The sequence below is a fragment of the Trichosurus vulpecula genome, chromosome 6 (assembly GCF_011100635.1).
Source record: "Trichosurus vulpecula isolate mTriVul1 chromosome 6, mTriVul1.pri, whole genome shotgun sequence".
Lineage (NCBI taxonomy): Eukaryota > Metazoa > Chordata > Mammalia > Diprotodontia > Phalangeridae > Trichosurus > Trichosurus vulpecula.
In genome coordinates this window covers 80,588,796-80,611,475 of record NC_050578.1, presented here as the reverse complement: position 1 = coordinate 80,611,475, position 22,680 = coordinate 80,588,796, and the positions used below count along the sequence as shown (strand labels likewise).

General features: G+C 38.6%; 1 protein-coding gene across 3 annotated transcripts in view; it reads right to left on the bottom strand.

The window, feature by feature from the left end:
- RASSF6 (Ras association domain family member 6) overlaps positions 1–22,680 on the bottom strand; it is a 68,331-nt gene that overhangs the window by 24,655 nt on the left and 20,996 nt on the right. For all 3 annotated transcript variants that reach the window (XM_036762241.1, XM_036762243.1, XM_036762242.1), the window contains 2 exons: positions 8,894–8,972; positions 3,148–3,290 (listed from right to left, as the gene is read on the bottom strand). In XM_036762241.1, the coding sequence (XP_036618136.1) occupies positions 3,148–3,290; positions 8,894–8,972 (222 nt within the window). The remainder of the gene's footprint in view (positions 1–3,147; positions 3,291–8,893; positions 8,973–22,680) is intronic.

Sequence of the window (22,680 nt, the reverse complement as noted above, 5' to 3'; positions counted from 1 at the left end):
TCACTCGCTATGAGGTCTCCTGCATGGGGTTGTTACATATGGATTAGCAAAAGCCCATTCATTTGCCTATTTTATCATGGGAAAGAAAAACACGCTAACATTTCCCTTGCCAATCTTGTTAAAAGAAAATCATCCAAGTAAGTGAAGGAATCAATCAGGTGCTGGTGATACAAAGAAAAGTGGGCAACAGTTTTTTTTCTCAAGGACCTTTCACTGTATCAAAGGAGAAAACCTGCACAGACAGAGGCCCAGGATTGAAACAGACATAAAGTGATCTTGGTGAGGGTTTGTAGGAGCATCTGGGGGAGAAGAAAAAAATCATGGAGAAGATGATGCTTAAGCTGACTTTTGAAGGTAGGATAGGCAAGGTGGGGTCTGCACTCCAGCCTTGGAGTCAGCCCATGACTCTCAAAGGCATGAGAAGGTGCATTGAGTGCCATGTGTGGGGAACAGTAAAAAGGATCAGGATGACTGGACTGGAGAATGCATGAAGGGTGTAGTGTTTAATAAGGTTTAAAAGATAGGTTGGGAAGGATCTTAAATGCCAAAGAGAGGAGTTTTTATTTGGTTTTTAGAGGCAATAAGGATTCATTGATGTTTATAAACAGAGGACTGGCATTACGTTTGTGCTTTGGAAAAATCACTTTGGCGACTGTCTGGAGGATGGGATGGAGTGGGGGTGATGCTTGAGGCAAGGATTTCAGTTAGGGACTATTACAATAGTCTAAGCAAGAAGGAATGAAGACCTTAACTAGGGGAATATGGGTGGAGAAAGGAAATGGGTGAGATGATGATGATGATGATGCTGATGCTGATGATGACGACAATAACAATGAGGAGGATGATGATGATGGGTAAGTAAGGCCACAAATTTGGGGTCTGAAGGTGAAAGAAGACAATTCATGAGAGATCTCAGTTATATAAGACTGGGGACTCAAATGGAATAATAAATTAGGTAATTATTGAGAGAGTTGGCATTTTTAGTAATTTGTTAAATAATATCAAAATATATATGCGGATCATTTTTGAACTCAATGAAAGAAATAATGAAGCATTCTGTAATAGACTGAAACAGACAAGTTCAATTAATTATATATAGCACCTGTGTGCCAGGAACTGTGCTAAGTGCTTTCACAAATAATATCTCATTTGATCCTCACAACAACCTTGTGAGGTAGGTGCTAGCATTTTCTCTATTTTTGTTGTTGTTCAGTTGTTTCAATCATGTCTGACTATTTGTGACCCCATTTGGAGTTTTCTTGGCAGAGATACTGAAGAGGTTTGCCATTTCCTTCTCCAGCTCATTTTACAGATGAGGAAACTGAGGCAAGCAGGATTAAGTGACTTGCCCAGGATCACTCAGGTTAGATACTTAATGATTACCTGTTGAATTGAATAGAAATGAGACACAATCACCTTATCAATCCTTGCACATGGAAACTGACCTTAGAGACTGAACTTTAAGCAAGTCCTCAGAGAGATTTGAGAAGACACCATCTTGATGATGATTTAACATGTAATGACAGAAGTATCTTTTCTAAATTGCCATGTTCATGTCTGAAGGCCAATTGAAGCCTACTATTTTCACTTTATTTTTTGTAGTTTTTTCCTTTTGTTCTGTTTCTTCTTTCACAACATGAATAATATGGAAATATGTTTGCATGATTACACATATATGACATTTCAAATTGATTACCATCTTAGGGAGGGGCAGGGGAGGAAGGGAGAAAATTTGGAACTCAAAATTTTTAAAAAAAGAATGTTAAAATTGTCTTTACATGTAATTGGAAAAAAATATTTTTCAAAAAAAATTATCTTGTTCCTTAAAGGGAGCATACAAATTAAACTTTGGTTAATCAAATTCTACTGTAAGTACCTTAGGGGAGTTTGATTTTTAGAGGAACCATGCAAAGAAACCTTAGGTAATGTGAAGAATAACCTCCAAATTGACCTATTTTAGAAATTTGGATTTTTCTATATAGAATACACTTGTGATTTACTTAAATTATGCCATTGGTTATAGGGAGGGGCATCAGCCTGCATTTCTATGGGAAATGGGAACAAGATATGGTCAAGAGTCTTGCTCTGGAGAACATGGGTAGGGTCATCATGCTGCTTGTCTTTGCTCTTTCACAAATACAAACATTGGGGACATAGCTTGGAGAAGAGAGAAAGGCCAGGGGGCTCTTGGTTCCTCCACCTAGGGAAATGTTCGCATTCCTTCGACGATTGTAGGCTTTTCCCCTATCACCAGAATCAAGTTGTTAAGACTGTTCTGTTAACTGCTTCCTTTTTCTGCTCCCCTACTCCTCACCCCATACCCAACCACCATGCCCCCATTCCACCCCCTCCACAGGGTGCTACATAGAAATGCAAACATCAGGAGGATGGGCTTTGGTGTTCTCCTTCCCTACTGCGCCCTCAAATAAGAGATTATGAAGGGGAGATTAGTGATGAAAAATCAAGGAGAACACTCCTCCCCAATCCCCCCTTCCACCATTCCTTCCCCAGATTGTATTTTGTTTTCAGAATGACCATGAATTCTACTGGATATGAAGAAAAAAGAAATAATATTAAAAGCACCAATTCTAATTCACTGATGGGGAACCATAGACTGCCCTCTAGGAACTGATTCAATTCCCGTCTTCCCACAGTATGTTTGGGGTCAGAAGGGGAAAGGAATAAGCATTTATATAGCACCTATTATGTGACAGGCACTGAGCTAAGCATTTTTCTTTTACAAATATCATGTCATTTGATTCTCACAATAATCCTGGGAGGTAGGTGCTATTATGATACCCAGTTTACAGTTGAGAAAACTGAGTCAAACAGTGGTGAAAAAACTTGCCCAGGGTCACACAGGTAGTAATTGTCTGAACTCAGTTCTTCCTCACTCCAAGCACAGCACTCTATCTACTGCACTACAATAATTAGGCTGAACATTACTAAGACTTCAATTTGTAGAGAGTAAGGAGAGTATATGAACATAGCTCGGAAATAATAGGCCCTTTTTGGATAAGAAAATTTACCACTAGTAGATAAAGATCTTTATTTCTAAAGAGATATATATTACTCATGTTTATTTAGATCTAAACATAGTTCACATTTGCATTACTTTGTATTTGAGGTATCTGAGTTATAGCTCACCCCTTTTGGGAGAATAAAGGTGATGACTTGATGGTTGCAAAAGAAGGGACCTGCTTCTCATCTTGAATTTTTAGCCGGATAGGCTTTTGTACTCCCCAGAATACATCCAAAATTCCTTCGATAACTAGGTTGTCATCTTCAGTCTAGAAAAAAAATATCCCATCAACGTTCTTTGTACTGTATCAAAAATTCAATATTCTCTCTGAAAGATATAACAATTCAATATTCAAAATATAAAAATGGTCTGTCAAAAATAATAGCAGGAGAAATTGACAGAAAAAAATTGGTTTCTCAATTTATCTGTAAACAACTTCATTGTTTAGGGCATCCTTTCGTATTTATTAAGAGGCACGTTAATTCGTTCACTGATTTTTAAAATAAGTTTGTGGTGGCATCTTTTATTTTAAAATTTCTTCCAGTATCCTTCTTCTCCCAACTTCTACCAAGATACATACAAAAACTACAGAAATACAGCTATAAAGACAAAATACAAATTATACCCAAAAGAGATAAAAGAAATATGAAAAGGTCCTAGATGTGTAAAAATATTTATAGCAGCTGGTGGCACAATGAGAAGTAACAATAAATTGTTGTATATAAATGGGATAGAATACTATGATACTGTAAGAAATGAGGAAATAGATTATTTTGGAGAAGTGTGGAAAGTTTGTATGATGATATAGAGTGAAGTGCGCATATCCTGCAAGAACAATTTTTACTGTAGTATCAAATTTACAAAAATGAACAATTTGGAAGTCTTTTTTAAACTGATGAATGAAATGAGCAGAATCAGAACAATTCCCATAAAGGCCATTAGGTGGAGCACTGGATACAGAGCTGGACTTGAAACTAGGAAGATCTGAATTTGAATTATGCCTCAGATGCTTACTAGCTGGGTTGCCCTGTGCAAATCACTTTACCTATAGCTGCTTTGGTTTCCTCAACTGTAAAATTGGGATAATAATAGGAACTATGTGATGATCAAATAGATATTTTAAAGAACCATGAAAACCTTTAAAAGCTCTATTGCTATTATTTTTATTACAGCAACAACCCTGAAAACAAACAACTTTAAGAGCTGACAATCTATTATTCCAGAGGGTTGAGGATGAAATATGTCATCTGTCTCTTCATAGAGAGGTAATGAATTTGGGGTTCTGAATATTTTTGTACATAGCCAGTGAAGGAATTGGTTTTGCTTGACTATACATATTTTTTCCCAAGGAATTTGTTTTTATTTTTTCTTTTATCAATGGGGTTGGAAGTGGGAGGGAGAGAAAATAGACTTATAACTAATTAAAATTAATTTATGTCAATTATGTTCATTAAAAGACTTTTAAAAACAGGTTGGTGGGGCTACAGGTGTGAAATGTTGCATGCACTTTCTGATGATGTCACTGTATTGTTAATTTTTGCCTGCTTACTTTGTTGCAAGAGAGCTCTCACAGGCTTTGGGTAATTTAGAAATGTTTTTAATGTAATAATAATAATAATTATTACTATAGCTAGCATTTATAAAGTGCCTACTGTGTGCCAGACATTATACTAAGTACATTACAAACATTATTTCACTTGATCCTCAGGACAACCTTGGGAGATGAGTTATATTATTATCCCCATTTTATAGTTGGGGAAATGGAGGCAAACAGAGGTTAAGGGATTTGGCCAAGGTCACACAGCTAGTAAGTGGCTGAGGCCAGTAAAAGCAAAACCTGTCTCTGTCTCTGTCTCTGTCTCTGTCTCTCTCTCTTTCTCTCTCTCTATATATAATATATATATGTATATATATATACATATTTATATATATATAATATATATATGTATATATATATACATATTTATAAAGAGGTATTCCATATAACAAATAACACTGTTTTAAAGAAAAAAAATGGCTCAACAGATTGTGGTATATGAATATAAGAGAATCTTACTGTGCCATAATAAATGATGTAATGGATCATTTCAAAGTTAACTAGTGAGACCTTTATGAAATATGCAGAGTGAAGTGAGCAGAACAAGGAAACAATTTATACAGTTATACCAATATCATAGGGGGAAAAACAACCTTTGAAATACTTTAGAACTCTTATCAATGCAATAAAAGATTATGAGTCCAAAAGAATAAAGATCAAACATTCCACTTGCCTCAGACAGAGAGGTGATGAACTTAAAATGCAAAAAGAAATATCCATTTTTGGACATGATTAATGTGGGAATTTGTTTCCCTGGACTAGGTAGATATGTACTGAGAGATTTGTTTGTAATTTTTTTTAATGGGTAGGAGCTATCTTAAAGGAACAAAATAATAAAAAAAAATACTTGTTATTTGGAACATAAAATTAATAAAGGATTTTTTTTTAAAAAGAGAAGATAAAAAACCAGCAAAACCACCTGATACTTGGTCATAATGAATGATTTCTTGGATAGACTTCTGTAGACTGTTTGGCAGGATTTCATTTAAAATTCTTGAATAAATATTTATTAATGTTCTTGGTCTATTTTGTTGTTTTAGTCATTTCAGTCATGTGAGACTCTTCATGACCCTACGTAGGGTTTCCTTGGCAAAAATATTGAGTGGTTTGCCATTTCCTTCTTGGTCTATTGTTCTCCTTATTTGTTTAATTCTTCCTTGGTTTACGTATTAGGACTATATTCATCTCGTAGAAAGATCTGGTAGAATGCTTTCTCAATTAAAAATTTATTTTGTGCAATATTAGCACATTTTAGAAGTTTGAGAAATTTTTCCTGTGACTCCATCAGGATCAGGAGGTTCCCCCTTCCCCTATCCCCTCTATGCTTTGGTGTTCCTTTATAAATTGTTCTATTGTCTTTTCTGAGATTGGATTGTTAAAGATATATTTTTGGTAGTTAGTTTTGGTATTTTATGTTTTTAAAAATTTTCCTCTATTTCTTTTGTGTTCTCAGTTTTGGTAGCATTAGAATGTTCACAACAGGGTTCAATAATTCTTTTTACTCTGGTTCTCTTGTGATTTCGCCTTATTCATTTGCTGTTTGGTTGATTTGATTTTCTGCTCTTCTTTATAATTGGATCGACTAAAGCTTGATTGATTTTGTTAGCCTTTCTAAAGAACCAGCTTTTAGTTTCATCATTTCTGTAGTATTTTTGGTTTCTAATTTATCTATTTCTCTTTTAATTTTTATTATCTTTTCTTCTGAGTTTATTTGTTGGCTTTCCCATTTTTAAAATACATATTCATTTCATCAGTCCTCTTATATATTGTTGTCATTCAGTTTCAGTCATGTCTGACTATTTGTGGTTTGGGGGGTTTTCTTGGCAAAGATACTGGAGTGGTTTGCCATTTCCTTCTCCATGTCATTTTACAGATGAGGAACTGAGGATAATAGGGTTGAGTGATATATACAAGGTCAGTAAGTGTCTGAGGATGGATTTGAACTCAGGAAGACAAGTCCTTCTGACTCCAGATCCGGCTCTCTATCTACTGTACCACTTAGCTATCCCCCTCATATTTTCATAATGTATGTTTTTAGGTAAATACACACAGTTTTATATATACATACATACATACATACATACATACATACATACATATAGCGCACTCCCCCAAGGATTGCCTAAGCTTCATCTCAGAAATTTTGGTATGTTGTTTCATCATTATCATTTTCTTTTACATAATTATCAATTGTTTCTATGATTTATTCTTTGGCTCACTCATTACTCATGATTTATCTTTAATTCCCAATTTGAATCTGAATTTTTTTTCATTTCTTCTCCCTAAACTGATTTCTATTTTTACTATATTATTGTCCATAAATGCTATGTTTACTCTCTCTGCCTTTTTACATTTATTTACAATATCTCTTCTCCTATTGTTGCAGTATCTTTCCTGATTCTCTAGAATCATGTAAGCAAACTATGATGTCATCAGTAAATAGGAATAATGATAGCTCTTTCTTGCAGATCTTTTATGCCTTTCTTTCTACCCAGCATTTCTACCAATAGAATCATGTCAAATGATATTGGGAAGAATAGTCCCCCATTCTCCCCAATAATACATGGTCAATTTTTGTAAAACTTTTATGTGCTGTTGAGAAATTTAAGTGGCACTGCTAGATAATGCATGCATATATATACATATATATATATACACACATACGTATATATACACAGTTGTATACGTACACATACAAATACATCCATAAATGCATGCATACATACACGTACTCCTTGAAGTTGCTTCCTGCCTTAAATATCATCTCCATGTCTGGAGAATGTGACTCAAACTGTTCAACTTTCTAAAATACTTGCTGATTGATAGGGTGTCTTGCACCAGGCAATTGACTCTACTGTAATATATACTATGACAAATAAGGTGGCAGGTTGGAGAGAAAAATCACCCCTTCTCCCCTTTTCTGGAAGAGGCTTAGGGGTCACAAAATGTTGTTCCCTGCCTTGAATTCCTTAAACTCTTAAACTGACCCACTATCTCCAAGGTTCAGGAGGCTTAGCTGTGTAATGGCCTTCTCTAAGGCACTGCCATTCTTCACCCAGATAAAGGTGAGCTGCCTTCCAATTTAATCAGTAACTTCTTTCACAGGATGACTGGGCCTGAGACATATCCTAGCAATTTGTTAACATACTAATACCTGGTTAACTCTGTCCTTTGACCCTTCCCCACCCCCACCCCTACTTTCTTTGATGACATCCGAAACTTAAGGTGGGGATAGGAGACCAAATCCTGCTCCCTCCCCTCCCTTACCCTCCCCTCCCCTCCATAAAGAAAGTCAAATGATTTCATACTGTAAGCTAGAATAATCATCCCTTCCTACTTGGCTCAAATCTTATTTTAAACACTTAGATTAACTCATTTACAGCAGCTATTTCTGAAAAAGACTAGTTGCTATTGTTATATGGAGGTTGAGTTACCTTTCAGATTTGTTGTCTTGGAGGATGATTCAGAAGTTGAATTCAGGGACCTTTATATAGTATACTCTAGGATATATAAGTTGCTTCTAAGTAAATTTGATGTGGACTGTGGCATGACATCTTTTTTTTTTTTTAGTGAGATTCAAAGTCTTTGAGTTTGTTTTAAATGAAAAAGGAAATTTATCAAGAGGCCTTCAATGGTATCATCAAATCGATGAAATTGCAAATTCAAGGGTTCTCATTTTCTAAAACTTTTTTTTAAATGTCATACTTCCTACAGATCATTTACAGTGTTGTTCTGAGTATCAAATTGATTATCTATCCATCATCTATTATTCTAAATTTTATTTTTAATTTATGAAATAAAACAAATATTTCTATAACACAGTACTGTAAAAAGATGAGTGCACATGAAACTGTAAATCTACTATGCACAACTTGCTATTCCTTTCAAATATACAACAAAATTATCATGGCTACCATTAGACACAAATAGGTATATACATGTAAAATTATTCCACGTATACTTCTATTTATCAGTTCTTTCTGTGGATGTAGATAGTGTCTTTTTTTCATATGTCCTTTATAGTTAATTTGGGTATTTATAATAGTCAAAATAACTTGTCTGCTCAGTCGTTCTTAAAACAATATTGTTGTTACCATATACAATGTTCTCCCGGTTCTGCTCATTTTACTCTTCATCATTTTGTGCAAGTCTTTCCATGGTTTTCTCAGATCAATGACTCCATCATTTCTTACAGCATAGCAGTGTTCCATCATAACTATATACAACAACTTCTTCAGACATTCCCCAATTTTTAAGAACAATGATGTTCTTACCTCACCGTATATAATATGCCGGTTCTTCTGGTCCCCATAAAAAATGTTGTAGGTCTTCAATAAAGAATTAAGTTGCTCTCTACAAGAAATGACCATATCAAAATACCATCAGTCTCAATAATTTTAATAATAAAAGGAACTCACTGAATTTTCATTTCACAAAGCAAATGGAATAGAAAAGAATAATTCCATGATTTCTTTCCCCATAATCCCTCTCTAGGACCAAAGTAGCTGACTGACAACTGAAGTTTAGTTTTAAAAGTAGGGATGTTCTTAAAACTTTTGTACCTAAGGCAATTTATAGGTGGGGTGGGTGATAAATGATTAAAATCTCTGTCTAAGGAATGGACTAAAAATGACGGTTAGGGATAACTAATCTAGAAGAGCCCACTTGGGAACTCAGAAATTATTTCATATAATTGTCAATTGTAGCAAGTGGAACTTGGCAGGGTTCTGCTATTATTTGAAGAGCCTCTTGCTTAGCTTATACGAGACCTCTGCTTCCTGGATATACACTTGTCTCCAGGCATTTTCTCTGGCTGTCTCAGCTTGCCTTTAGTTCTCTTCCTCCTTGCCTCTGCCTCCTGGTTTCCTTCAAATCTGAGCTAAAATCCCACCTCTTGCAAGAAGCTTATCTTGGTTCCCCTCAACGTTAGTGCCTTCCCTCTATGATTGTCTTCAATTTATCCAGTACATATCTTGTTTGCACATATTTATTTGAATGTCGTCACCTCCAGTAGTTTAAACTACTAGTTAAACTACTCCTCAAGTACTTTGACTTGACTTGTTTTTGATGAAGCCAGGATGCCTCTATTTAATCATAACTTCCTTTTCTTGATAATCATTAACCCACATCCTCCTTGGCCTGCCTCCATAGATGGGGAGGGAAGAAAGATGTTGGTTTCAGTTCTGTGTAGCTCACTAACCCTATGTCCGGTCTCTTTTATTTGTTTGTTGTCTAGAATTTTCCTAGGAATTGAGGTCAAACTCACTGAGCTAGAATTTACAGACTCTATCCTCTTCTTTTTTGAAAAACAAAAACAAAAACAAAACCACAGGTACATTTGCTCTCCTCCAGTCCTACAGTTCTTGTCTGGTTTGCTAGGATGTTTCAAAGGTGACCAGTGGTGGCTCACCAATGTTGAAATGTACACGGGATTTCTACTTAGAGATGGATTAAATGATGTGCTGCTCTGCATCTCTTCTAATGCTGTTATTTCATTTTCCTATGGCTTAGTGAGAATGTATAAATGATATTCTTAGTAATATGCTTGGTTGTTAATGAATAAACATTTTAATTGCCTACTATATGCAGACACTGTGCTAAGCAATGTCTTATAGAGGATGGTAATTGGCTATTCTGAATTCCCACTGGGGGAAGAAAAAGAGAATTGGGCTTTTACTTTAAAGTGAAAGACATTAAAATGAGGGAAAATTTCCATATTTAAAAGTCAAACATTAGATTTAGTTACTGATCAACATGATATCTCCTCCTCTGACTCTGTGTGTGTGTGTGTATGTGTCTTTCCAGGTAGTTTGTCCACAGACAAAACAAAACAGCTAAATTTTGAAATTCAAAATCTAGATCTGCTACTTGCTAGCTTTGTGATCTTTGCATCTCTCTGGGTCTCAGTTTCCTCACCCATAAATTGAACGGGTTCATTTTGATGGTCTCTAAGGTTCCTTTCCACATGAAATCCTATGATCCTCTGAGAACTGAAATTCTATAAGAGCAGGTTATTATGTGACATTTTGTGGGTATAACATACGACATGTTGGGTACTCCAAATCACCTTGTGCTCTGACTTTCTTAATCTGAGAGAAAAGCAGTGGGTAAAGATAGGTGATTTGAATGCTCCAGAGACGCTCTGTGTCACATACAATAACTCTTGTCTTCTAAATTTTTGTCCTGTCATTCCAAGTCATTCCAGGAAGAAGGGGTGGGGGAAGAGAATACCATCTATTCTGGGATAATGAGTTACAAACCTTAATGTAAACAGTGCTTCCAACTACCTCAGGATCAGTTTGAGTCATGTGTCCCTTCTGAGCAGCAACCAGAAACCTGTTCCTATTTTCTACTAGGCCAAGGTGGGGGAAGGAAGGATAATGCTAGGTAGCCCAGCCTGGCATGTGTGGCTTTTCAGTCCACAGCAAAGTTGGGGGCAGGGGTAACCAACCATGGAAGGCAGAATGGAATGGAATGATAGACATGGGACTCTTGTAGAGGAGAGGCAGAAGGCTTGTTCTAATGAGTTAACATAGAGTGCTAAGTGTGAATTGCTTAGGAGTACTCTGTACTTGGTGTAGAGTAAATGCCACTGCTCCTCTGATGAGAATCACTCCTACCTAAGGCAGGGAAAGGGAAGCCATGAAATAGCTTCCCCCATCTTCAAGGCATCCTTGGACTGCCTTGAAGCACAATTTCCCACTGAACTTTATAAATATATATTGCTGATTTCACAGCAATTTGGGGGGATCCCACCTTATACCCATACAGGTGCAAAGGTTCAGTGCTAGAGTGGGGCTTGGTGGGCATTTGGTCTAAGCCTTTGTTTGACAGATGAAGAAATCGGGCCTCAGAGAAATGAAGTGAATGGACCAAGGTCACACAGCTGGGGTGGTGGCACAGTCATAATTTGAACCCAGGTTCTCTGGCTCTAAAACCAGAGTTCTTCCAATGCTGCTTGCCATGTGAGGGCAAGGACTCTCTTTTGCCTTTCTTTGTATCCCTAGAGCTTAGCACAGTGCCCAGTACAGACTAGGTGTTTAATAAATGCTTATTGATGGACTGCCCACTTCAAAATTTCAAAAAGCCATGTTTTTCTCAGCATGGGTGTCCCTTCTCCTCCATCTCGGCTCCATTACAGACTATGGTGACCCCAATACATTATATTAAATAGGTTTATTGAGTTGCTATGACCTTAAACAAAACAAAAAAAAACAAATAATCTCCTGCTATTCATATATCTCTGGTGATAAACCTCCCTCAATCTGCCTAGCTTGGTCATCAAATGACAGATGTGCAGTGTGTCAATAGCCATAATTAAAGGCTCTCCATTTCATAGGTCCTGACCGTACAACCATAACCAGGTATTCTGCTGGCCAGGGCAAATTCAGGTAGGCTTGGAGAAGGGTGGCCTATCCTCTGGGGAGACAGATGGGGATTCCATCAGTAACCCAAGAAAGTACCTGTCGTTTCCCCCTTTTTCAGAGTTCTAAGATTCAAAAACATGCATTAAATAAATTGGTACATCCCCTGTCTTCTCCAGGAGTTGTGAAGGAGGCCCATTACAGAAGATTGGAGTGATGAAGAAGGGCAATAGGGGGTCTACACCAATAATGCCCAGAATTCTGTCATCTTCCCCTTTCTTTTGTACCTGCTTGGCCATTATGCAATATGGCTCACTTGCTCAATAAATACCTAGCTGATACTCACAACCTTACAATCTTGCATATTCTTTAATATTAAACCTTTAGGGCAAGCGCTCCAGCTGCTTCTTTATCATAGTAAAATCTGATTTCCCATTGATAATAAGGCTTAACATGAAGCATTATTAGGAATAATTATAGCCTTTAAAATTGTTTTCTCCAGTATTAGAACTTTACTGCAGACAACATTAAGGAAACCTATGTATTTTTCTGCAATACAGGATGAGGAAATTGTATTATTAAAAAATTTTAAAGGGAAGAAAATAGGATTTTATGTAAATATTAGGTCATCCATCAAGAAGTGCTCATCAGCCTGTGCCTACTGATATCTACAAATAATGGCAGAGTTCCCTTTGCTAACTTTACAATACATTTTATTCTCAATAAGAATTCTGTAGAGGAAGATAGGTGGTACAGTAGGAATGCTAGATTTGGGGTCAGGAAGCTGTGAGTTCAAATCCTGTCCCAGATCCTTATTAGATGTGTGACCTTGTCAGATAACTTTTGCCTGCCTCAGTTTCCTCATCTGTATAATAGGAATAATAAAAGCATCTACCTGATAGGGTTGTGAGTTCAAATCCTGCCTTAGACACTAGCTGTGTGACCCTGGGCAAGTCACCTAACCTCTCAGCCTCAGTTTCCCCATTTGTAAAATGGGGATAATAATGTTCTGAGGATCAAATGAGATGACATATTGACAGTACTTTACAAACCTTAAAGAGCTATATCAAGGGTCACTATTAGAGAGCACCTGCATTCCCAGTTCTACAGGTCTGACACAGCCTTTCGGATACTCCAAAGGCCTTTCAAGGCTTTTTATACATTTCTTCCCTTCCTCCAAATCCCAGCCAAATTGGTTGTGTACTAGTCTTCCTCACTTCATCATGCCTTTGCCTAGGCAGTCCCCTACACCTGGAAAGCCCTCCCTCTTCACCTCTTCCTCTTGAAATTCCTATCTTCAAAGTTTCATTCAAATGTTTCTTCCTGCATGAGGCTTGGAGGTTCCTCACTTTGCATTTATTCTAAGTGTATTTATATGCATACCGGTGGTCTCCACCTGGTAGAATGCAAGCTCTTTCAAGACAGGCTATTTTTTCTTTCCTTGCCTTTGGTATCCGTGGTGCTTAGCCTAGTGACAGGCACACAGAAGGAGTTTAATAAATGCCTCTTGTTGATTGGTGCTGAGGAATGCCAATAGCTTCATACTTTTATCATTCTTCTCTAAACCCTTGTTCAATCTTTTCTTTTTTCAATCATGTCCAACTCTTTGTGGCCTCATTTGGGATTTTCTTGGCAAAGATACTGGAGTGGTTTGCCATTTCTTTCTTCAACTCATTTTACCACTGAGGAAACTGAGACAAACAGGGTTAAGTGACTTGCCCAGGGTCACACTGCTAGTAAGGGTCTAAGGCCAGATTGGAACTCAGGAAGATGAGTCTTTCTGACTTCAGGCCTGGTACTCTATCCATTGGGCTGCTAAAGCCTTTCCAAACTTAGAGACTTCATTTTGCAGACCAAATAAACTATGGAAATCTCCCTTGCAAGCCAAAAGTTTGTATCTCTAATTTTGAAAGCTGAGAAAAGGAGCCTTATGTTGAACAAAAGGGCAAACCTTTGAAAACTATCAGGCAGCTCGCAGTGTTATATACCTCACCTGAATTTTAAAAGCCCATGGGAGCCTCTGAAGAAGATCCACAGCTAGCGAAGTAGGCTCAGATAAAATTCTCAGTAAGTTTTTTGGTTTCGTTTTTCCCTTCCTACCAGGCTTCTAGGCAGAGCTACTCCTAGACAACAACCAAGTAATCTCCTCCCTCCATTCTCTTGCTTGTCAGCTGGTGTTAAAATAAAAGATTTGAGGCTTATTTACACATGGCTAGTCATAGGTGGCACCGTGGCTATAGTGCCAGGCCTGGAGTCAAGAAGATTTGAATTCAAATTTGGCTTCACATACTTACTAGCTGTGTGACCCTGGGGAAGTCACTTAACCATACTTGCCTCAGTTTCCTCATCTGTTAAATGAGCTGGAGAGGGGGGCAGAGCCAAGATGGTGGCTGGAAATCAGGGACTTGCCTAAAGCTCTCCCCCAGGACCCTCCAAACACCTATAAAAATGGCTCTGAACAAATTCTAGAACTGCAGAATCCACAAAATAGCAGAGGGAAGCAGGACTCCAGCCCAGGACAGCCTGGATGGTTGCTGAGTAAGGTCTATCGCACTGTGCTGGGAGCAGAATGAAGCAGAGCCCAGCATGGGCAGCGCCAGGACCAACCAGACTGGGAGCCCTGAATCAGTGAGCTGTGGCAGTTACCAGACTTCTCAACCCACAAACACCAAAGACAGCAGAGAAGGTTAGTGGGAAAAAACTGCAGGGACAGAGTGAAAAGAGTTCCTGTTGGCCATCACCCCAGGGGTGGTGGAAGTGGTGCAGTTCTGAGACTGCTTACAGAGCTAAAGTTGCAGTTGCTTCAGGCCCCAGGCCCACCTGGTGGGAGGAATTAAGTGGCAGATCTGAGCAGGAGTGCAGACCCTGCTTAGATCTGAGTTGTGGTTCAGGTTGGTGATTCTTGGGGGAGAAGGAGCGCTGGTGTGGCAGAGCTTGCTGTGTAGAAATAGCTCTGAAAAGAACAGTGCACCCCCTCAAGGTTGGGACAAAGCACTCTCTACTCTACAAGCAGTCATACCCTAACAAAAAGCTCACGGGTCAAGTAGTTGGCTGGAAGCATGGCCAGGCAGCAAAAACGGACTCAGATTCAAACTCAGACTTTGGAATCTTTCTTTGGTGACAAAGAAGACCAAAACATACAGCCAGAAGAAGTCAACAAAGTCAAAGAGCCTACATCAAAAGTCTCCAAGAAAAACATGAATTGGTCTCAGGCCATGGAAGAGCTCAAAAAGGATTTGGAAAAACAAATTAGAGAAGTAGAGGAAAAATTGGGAAGAAAAATGAGAGTGATGCAAGAAAATCATGAAAAACAAGTCAATGACTTGCTAAAGGAGAACCAAAAAAATACTGAAGAAAATAATACCTTAAAAAATAGACTAATTCAAATGGCAAAAGAGCTCCAAAAAGCCAGTGAGGAGAAGAATGCCTTGAAAGGCAGAATTAGCCAAATGGAAAAAAAGGTCCAAAAGACCACTGAAGAAAATACTACCTTAAAAATTAGATTGGAGCAAGTGGAAGCTAGTGACTTGATGAGAAATCAAGATATTATAAAACAGAACCAAAGGAATGAAAAAATGGAAGACAATGTGAACTATCTCATTGGAAAAACCACTGACCTGGGAAATAGATCCAGGAGAGATAATTTAAAAATTATTGGACTACCTGAAAGCCATGATCAATAAAAGAGCCTAGATATCATCTTTCAAGAAATTATCAAGGAGAACTGCCCTGATATTCTAGAGTCAGAGGGCAAAATAGAAATTGAAAGAATCCACCGATTGCCTCCTGAAAAAGAGCCCAAAAAGAAAACTCCTAGGAATATTGTTACCAAATTCCAGAGCTCCCCGATCAAGGAGAAAATGCTGCAAGCAGCCAGAAAGAAACAATTTGAGTATTGTGGAAATACAATCAAGATAACCCAAGATCTAGCATTTACTACATTAAGGGATTGAAGGGCTTGAAATATAATATTCTGGAGGTCAATGGAGCTAGGATTAAAACCAAGAATCACGTACCCAGCAAAACTGAGTATCATGCTCCAAGGCAAAATATGGATTTTCAATAAAAGGGAGGACTTTCAAGCTTTCTCAGTGAAAAGACCAGAGCTGAATTGAAAATTTGACTTTCAAACACAAGAATCAAAAGAAGCATGAAAAGCTAAAACAAGAAAGAGAAATCATGAGGGGCTTACTAAAGTTGAACTGTTTTGTTTACATTCCTACTTGGAAAGATGATGTGTATAATTCATGAGGCCTCAGTATTAGGGTAGCTGAAGGGAATATACATATACATACATACATACATACATACATACATATATATATGTATGTATGTATAGACAGAGAGCACAGGGTCAGTTGAATATGAAGGGATGATCACTAAAATAATAAAATCAAATTAAGGGATGAGAGAGGAACATATTGAGAGAGGGAGAAAGGGAGAGATAGAATGGGGTAAATTATCTCACATGAAAGTGGCAAGAAAAAGCAGTTCATTGGAGGGGAAAAGGGGGCAGGTGAGGGGGAATGAGTGAGGAGAGAATAACATACACACTCAAATGGGTATCTTACCCCACAGGAAAGAAAGAGGAAGGAGATAAAAAAGGTGGGGGGATGACAGAAGGGAGCACAGATAGGGGGAGGAGGTGATCAAAAGCAAACACTTTTGAAAAGGGACAGGGTCAAGGGAGAAAACTGAATAAAGGGGGATAGGATAGGAAGGAGCAAAATATAGTTCATCTTTCACAACATGAGTATTGTGGAAGGGTTTTGCATAATGATACACATGTGGCCTATGTTGAATTGCTTGCCTTCTTAGGGAGGGTAGGTGGGGAGGGAAGAGGGGAGAGAATTTGGAACTCAAAGTTTTAAAAGCAGATGTTCAAAAAAGAAGTTTTTGCATGCAACTAGGAAATAAGATATACAGGCAATGCGGCATAGAAATCTATCTTGCCCTACAAGAACGTAAGGGAAAAGGGGATGGGGGCAGGAGTGGGGTGACAGAAGGGAGGGCTGACTGGGGAACAGGGCAATCAGAATATATGCCATCCTGGAGTGGGGGGGAGGGTAGAAATGGGGAGAAAATTTGTAATATAAACTCTTGTGGAAATCAATGCTGAAAAATAAAGATATTAAATAAATAAATAATGATTTAAAGAAAATGAGCTGGAGAAGGAAAGAACAAACCACTCTACTATCTTTACCAAGAAAACCTGAAAAAGGGGTTATGAAGAGTCTAATACAATTGAAATGGCTGGAGAACAACAAAGTGACCTGGAGAAGGAAATGGTAAACCACTCCAGTGTCTTTGCCAAGAAAACTCCAAATGGAGCCATGACTAAAAATGACTGAAAAACAACAATACAGTCTTAAACACCCACTCCATCACCAAGACAAAGTGGGTGCCATGATCACCATACTCTGGCTTCATATTGCCTCTATATCTATATGGAAAGAGGTATATGGATAATGGGGTGGGGTGGAAATCCTACAATTATCCTACCCTCACCACCTTAAGGATACATCACCTATGGTGCAAAGAAGTTGATTAATGTTCAGAGTTGATGATCCTCTGAAACCTCTATCATTTAACTATTTCAGTGTGTGATTCTTTCAGTGTAGAGGAGCTTTAGAAATTACAAAGGAGTCTCGAGATGTTGGTAGAAAAAGAGATAGGGAGCAAAAAGGGTTAATTGCTCCCTTTACTGCTGATGGTTTTAAAGATATCCTATGTGAATTGACTTTGCTACTTGTTTTGCTAATAATATTGTCATTCAGCGAGTTTGCATCAGAAGTATGACTCGAACTCAGATCTTCCTGACTTTAAGATTTTCCTTTTATGCATTACAATACTTTGCCTCTTCAATCTTTTTTTTTTTTGGGGGGGCCGATTTAAAAGGGAGATCAAATCAGTGTTGTACAAAATTACAATGAGAACTCCTTCTACCAACGTAAATTATATTTTCAGAGTTTCCTGAAGCTTGACTAGGTGGGAGATCGGTGAAGTAAGATTTAAAATTGGAAATAAATGTACACATTTGCCCAGGGTCACTCAGACTGTGTGTCAGAGATGGGACTGTACTCAGGTCTTTTGACTCAAAGGCAGCTCTCTCTCTCCACAATACCAGGCTGCTTCCCAACATGATGAAATGGATCAAGTCCTACCTTTTGGTTTCCTTTCTAAAGCCTTGAATGCTTTGTATTTATCTTTGAATCTAGAGACTATCGATCCAACTGGCATCTCCAGTTCTGCACCTGTTCCCCACCTGGAAGGCAGGGCTAGGTTATCTTTATCCATCGGTGTTTGAGTTCTATCAACCCACAGGTGGTAGGGAGAGAAGGGGGGGGGTGCCTTCTCTATTCCACATAGATCCCAATAGGCTGTACTTTCAGCAGCAGATTGACTGGACCATGGACATGGAGTTTGCCCAAGTCTGTACCTACCCATCATGCTGCTGAGCAGGCAATAACCTAGGAAGGCAGCTATTGTGTTTGGAAGTGGTTCTGCAACCTTCCTATGCCTTATACTTCCTACCCCTCCTCCACACGCTCTTTGATCCACTAACACTAACCTCCTTGCTGTTCTTGGAACAAAACACTTCATCTCCTGACTCAAGGCATTTTCTTCTGGCTGTCCCCAATATCTGGGCTGATTCTCCTCCTCTCCACCTCCAGCCTTCCCTCACTTCTTTCAAGTGCCTTCTTCAGGAAGCTTTTCCTGATCCCCTTAATGCTAGTTCCTTCCCTCAGGTCATTATTTCCAATTTATTCTCAATATAGCTTGTTTATACATGATTATTTGCATGTTGTCTCCCCCACTAGAAAATAAGCCCTTTGAGGGCAGGGACTCTATTTTGCCTTTTTTTTCTACCCCCCTGGCACAGAGTAGGTACCTAATAAATGTTTATTGATTGATTGCGCTAAAACACTCTTGGTTTCTAAGCACATAATATCCATGGGTCTTCCTTGGCCACACCTTAGTAAACCATCTCTATAGATAGGCTAACCAGGCTGAAGGTTACAGACAGGCCTCAGTCCTGCTGGTGAGTTTGGGGGATGTCTACCCTGAGTATGTGAAGACTCTCCCCACACTAGAGTAGGCAGATGCCATGAAGGCCCCTGAAGCAGGTTCTGTGGAGAGCTTAGAGCTTGGTCAGGCATCTAAGACATTAAGTCATCCTGACTTTTGTCCTGCCATCCAACTTCAATGACTCAGCAAGAGAGAGAGAGGCTGATGATTGTTCAACACTGCCCTACTTCAATCCAATTCATGTGAAGTCAAGATGTCATCCATGACATCATTTGTCCTCTTGGGAAAAGAAGGACAAACAGCAACAGAGGCAGAAAGGTAGGAGGAACTGCCCTCTTCTCTGCACAAATCTCCAAGACTTGGGCTGCCCTTTGGGGGATCTTTTTTCCTTTTAAAAGTACCTTTAATATTCATTTTAACCTAATAGCACCAGTGAAGGAATGATCTCATTCCAGTTCAACTCATACAGGAATTTCCTCTCCAATATTCCCAACTAGTAGCCACTCAACTTTTATCTGAGGACTCCTAGCAGTCTATGAAACTTTCTTTGGGTTTGGGACACATTGGCATCTTCCTTCACATAATATTTGTCAATTCAATGGTGTGCTGGAGAGGGCACATTTTCAGTGTGAGCATTTACACCTTGGAAATTGGTAACAGCTACAAACCAGGGCTTGATTTATTGTTTTGTTCATGTCTAGACTTAAGAAAGTGATGGAAAAATGCTAATAATGCAAATTAAACTTAAAAGGGTGTTTTGTGTATAATGTCTTGGGCTACCTCCCCTCCCCTGCCGCAGTTAAACATTTACCAGCATGACCCCATTTGTCATGAACACAAACCTTAAAGGTGAAAAAGACTAAAAAAAATTCTGCACCCTCTGTGGTAGTAGCAGCATCTGTTTTACATAAATTGGGTTGGCCAATTTCTCCTAAAGGGGCAAGGAGGCTGTCCTTGCATTTGAATTAGTGTGGGGTAGAATCATTGGTGACTTCCTGGTTGCCCAAGGAATAAAACACACCTCAGGAATAATTATAATAAATGATAATTATTTCACATGCCTCATTATTGGTGTAACTATCACTAGGTGAATGGTAAAACTTTCTGACCCAACATTGTCTACATAGTTAATGCAGAGGCAGAGGAGACCCTAGTCAATCTGCATTAATTCACCCTGATTGATCCTTTTATGGTGGAGTAAATTCTTAACTTACGACCCACAAATGTCCAACTTTATTCCAATCCCAAACCTTGACCTGGCCAAGAACATCTCAAAGGTGGTTAGTTAGTATCTTAAGTACTATTGAATCCTAGTTATATAAAACAGGCTGCTAAGCTCACAATTTGACTTAGTGGACTTCTCCAGATTGGAGAGCAAAAAAAAAAATAGAGAATTCCATTTAGTTTTCTATTTGTTGTTGTTTAGTTGTTTCAGTGGTGTCTGCCTCTGAGACCCCATTTGGGGTTTTCTTGGCAGAGATACTGGAGTGGTTTGCCATTTCCTTCTTCAGCTCATTTTACTGATGAGGAATCTGAGGCAAACCACGTTAAGTGACTAGTCCAGGGTCATCCAGCTGGTAAATGTCTGAGGCCACATTTGAAATTGGGTCTTTCTGACTCTAGGCAAGGTGATCTATCCACATAGGTGGGCTCATAGAAGGTAAGAAAGTCTCTCCCTCCCCCACTCCCAGGTACTATCTCCAAAGCACAGGGGTAAGGTGAACACAAGGCAGCCTTACCATAGTCCTGATCCTTCATCTCTGATGATCACTGGCTAGGTCTGGGATTCTGTCCCTGGCTCCTCTGTGCCTGCCTCCCATCATTGGGGAGGGTCTGATTTAGTAGAATGAGGATACTTTGAGAGTGCTGGCTTGCTATCTTCTCCCACTCATCCACTTTAAGGTCAAAATCAAATAAAAACATTCTGGGTAGTTCGTCCTCAGGTGACATCTGAAACCCTTAAGAGCTTAGGGAGTTCAATGGCCAGCTCTGTTCTATCAGGTCCTACTCCATTTCTTAGCTCTTTCTTGGAGTTCTGAAAAGGCCTGTGACATATTTGTCATATGTCTTGGTTAAAAATGTCTCAGGTCCCATTCTAAACAGCATTTATTTCAAATTTTGTTTAAGACAAACAACAACAATGAACCCATACTTTTCTGTGCTCTTAAAGAAAGAGGTAACGTTTTTTAAGTTCTTTGACCTTGGTTTAATTTAAATCCCAAGTCTCTACCCCAAACTTTCAGAACAAGGTCCCCTTATCTTTAATTAACGAACTCCGCATGGCGGGAAGTGTTCACACCTCTAACCTTTGGCCAAGTGAACACCACAGAAGCTCCAGAGTATCAAGGGAAAACACAAGTACTCCCCAGTTCAAAGCCAAGACGGAAGCATTCTCTGGAACAGTGGGCCTTTGTGTGAAATTGGGGCTCCCTGTAACAGGTGGCCTGGTTGCCTGGTTTCAGTAAAAGAGAGCTGAAGCCTCTGAAAATCACACCCTTTCATCTGAATTTCATTATGTCCCATTAGTTAAATTTAGGCGGTGAAGGCAGAAATGCCCAAGGGTGGCACAAGAGACAGTTCTCTTTCTTTGGCAGCTTTAGTGGTGTTGGCATTGGGTTCCAAGGAGTAAAGAAAGACAAAACAGATTCTCAAAGGGAAAACTGACCTGGTTCTGTTTGGGGAAACTGACTCTACACTCTTTATTCTTGGGAGCCTGGGAAGAGATTAGCTGTGAGCCAGAGTCAAAGTGTTTTACTTTGCTCACCTTTCAGCCTGTTATGAAAGGTGGAGGAAAGACAACTTTCTGTCCTAGTTTCTGGCCTTGATATCTTGGGAGGAGTAACCCCAGGACAGAAAGCAGAACTATAAACAACAGCAGCTATGGCAAGTGGGAAACAGAAGCAATTGGAATGTATGATACCCTTGCCTCAGGACAATGAAAATGTTTTTCAGCTCTTATTGATATCTTCTGTTTTTAACATCACCCTTCATTTCAGGATATATCCGGTCCTCCTTCCCTAACAAAGAGAGAGAGCCTTTATAACAATGTAAAAGAGAGAAGAAAAAAAAAAACTCCATCACATTAAACTCATCAATCTCAGACACTAGCTGCGTCACCCTGGGCAAGTCGCTAAACCTCTCAATTTACTTGCCTATAAAATGAGATGGTTAGGCTCAAAACCCTTTAAGGTCCTTTCTAGACCCTCTATGAGCCTATGAATGAAGGCTGACAATAATATCCCTATTACTATATAAGATATTCTCTTCCTCCCAATCATCTTGGCTCACAATCCAGGTCCCATCTTCAACTCTTCACTCTCCCTCTCTCCCTCTTATACATATCCAGAGGTGTGCTGGTAAGTATTTAATAGCAAGCCCTCAAAATATGCAAACACACACATACACACATACACAAATATATTTATATACATATATATGCAATTTATTGTATATACAATCATATATACATGATATATTGTATATACAATTGTTATACATATACGCATAATATATTGTCTATATACATATATATATTGTATATACAATTGCTATATATATACACACAAATATATTGTATATATACACATACACAATATATTGTATATACAATTGTATATACACATATATACAATATATTGTACATACAATTGTGTATGTATATATACACA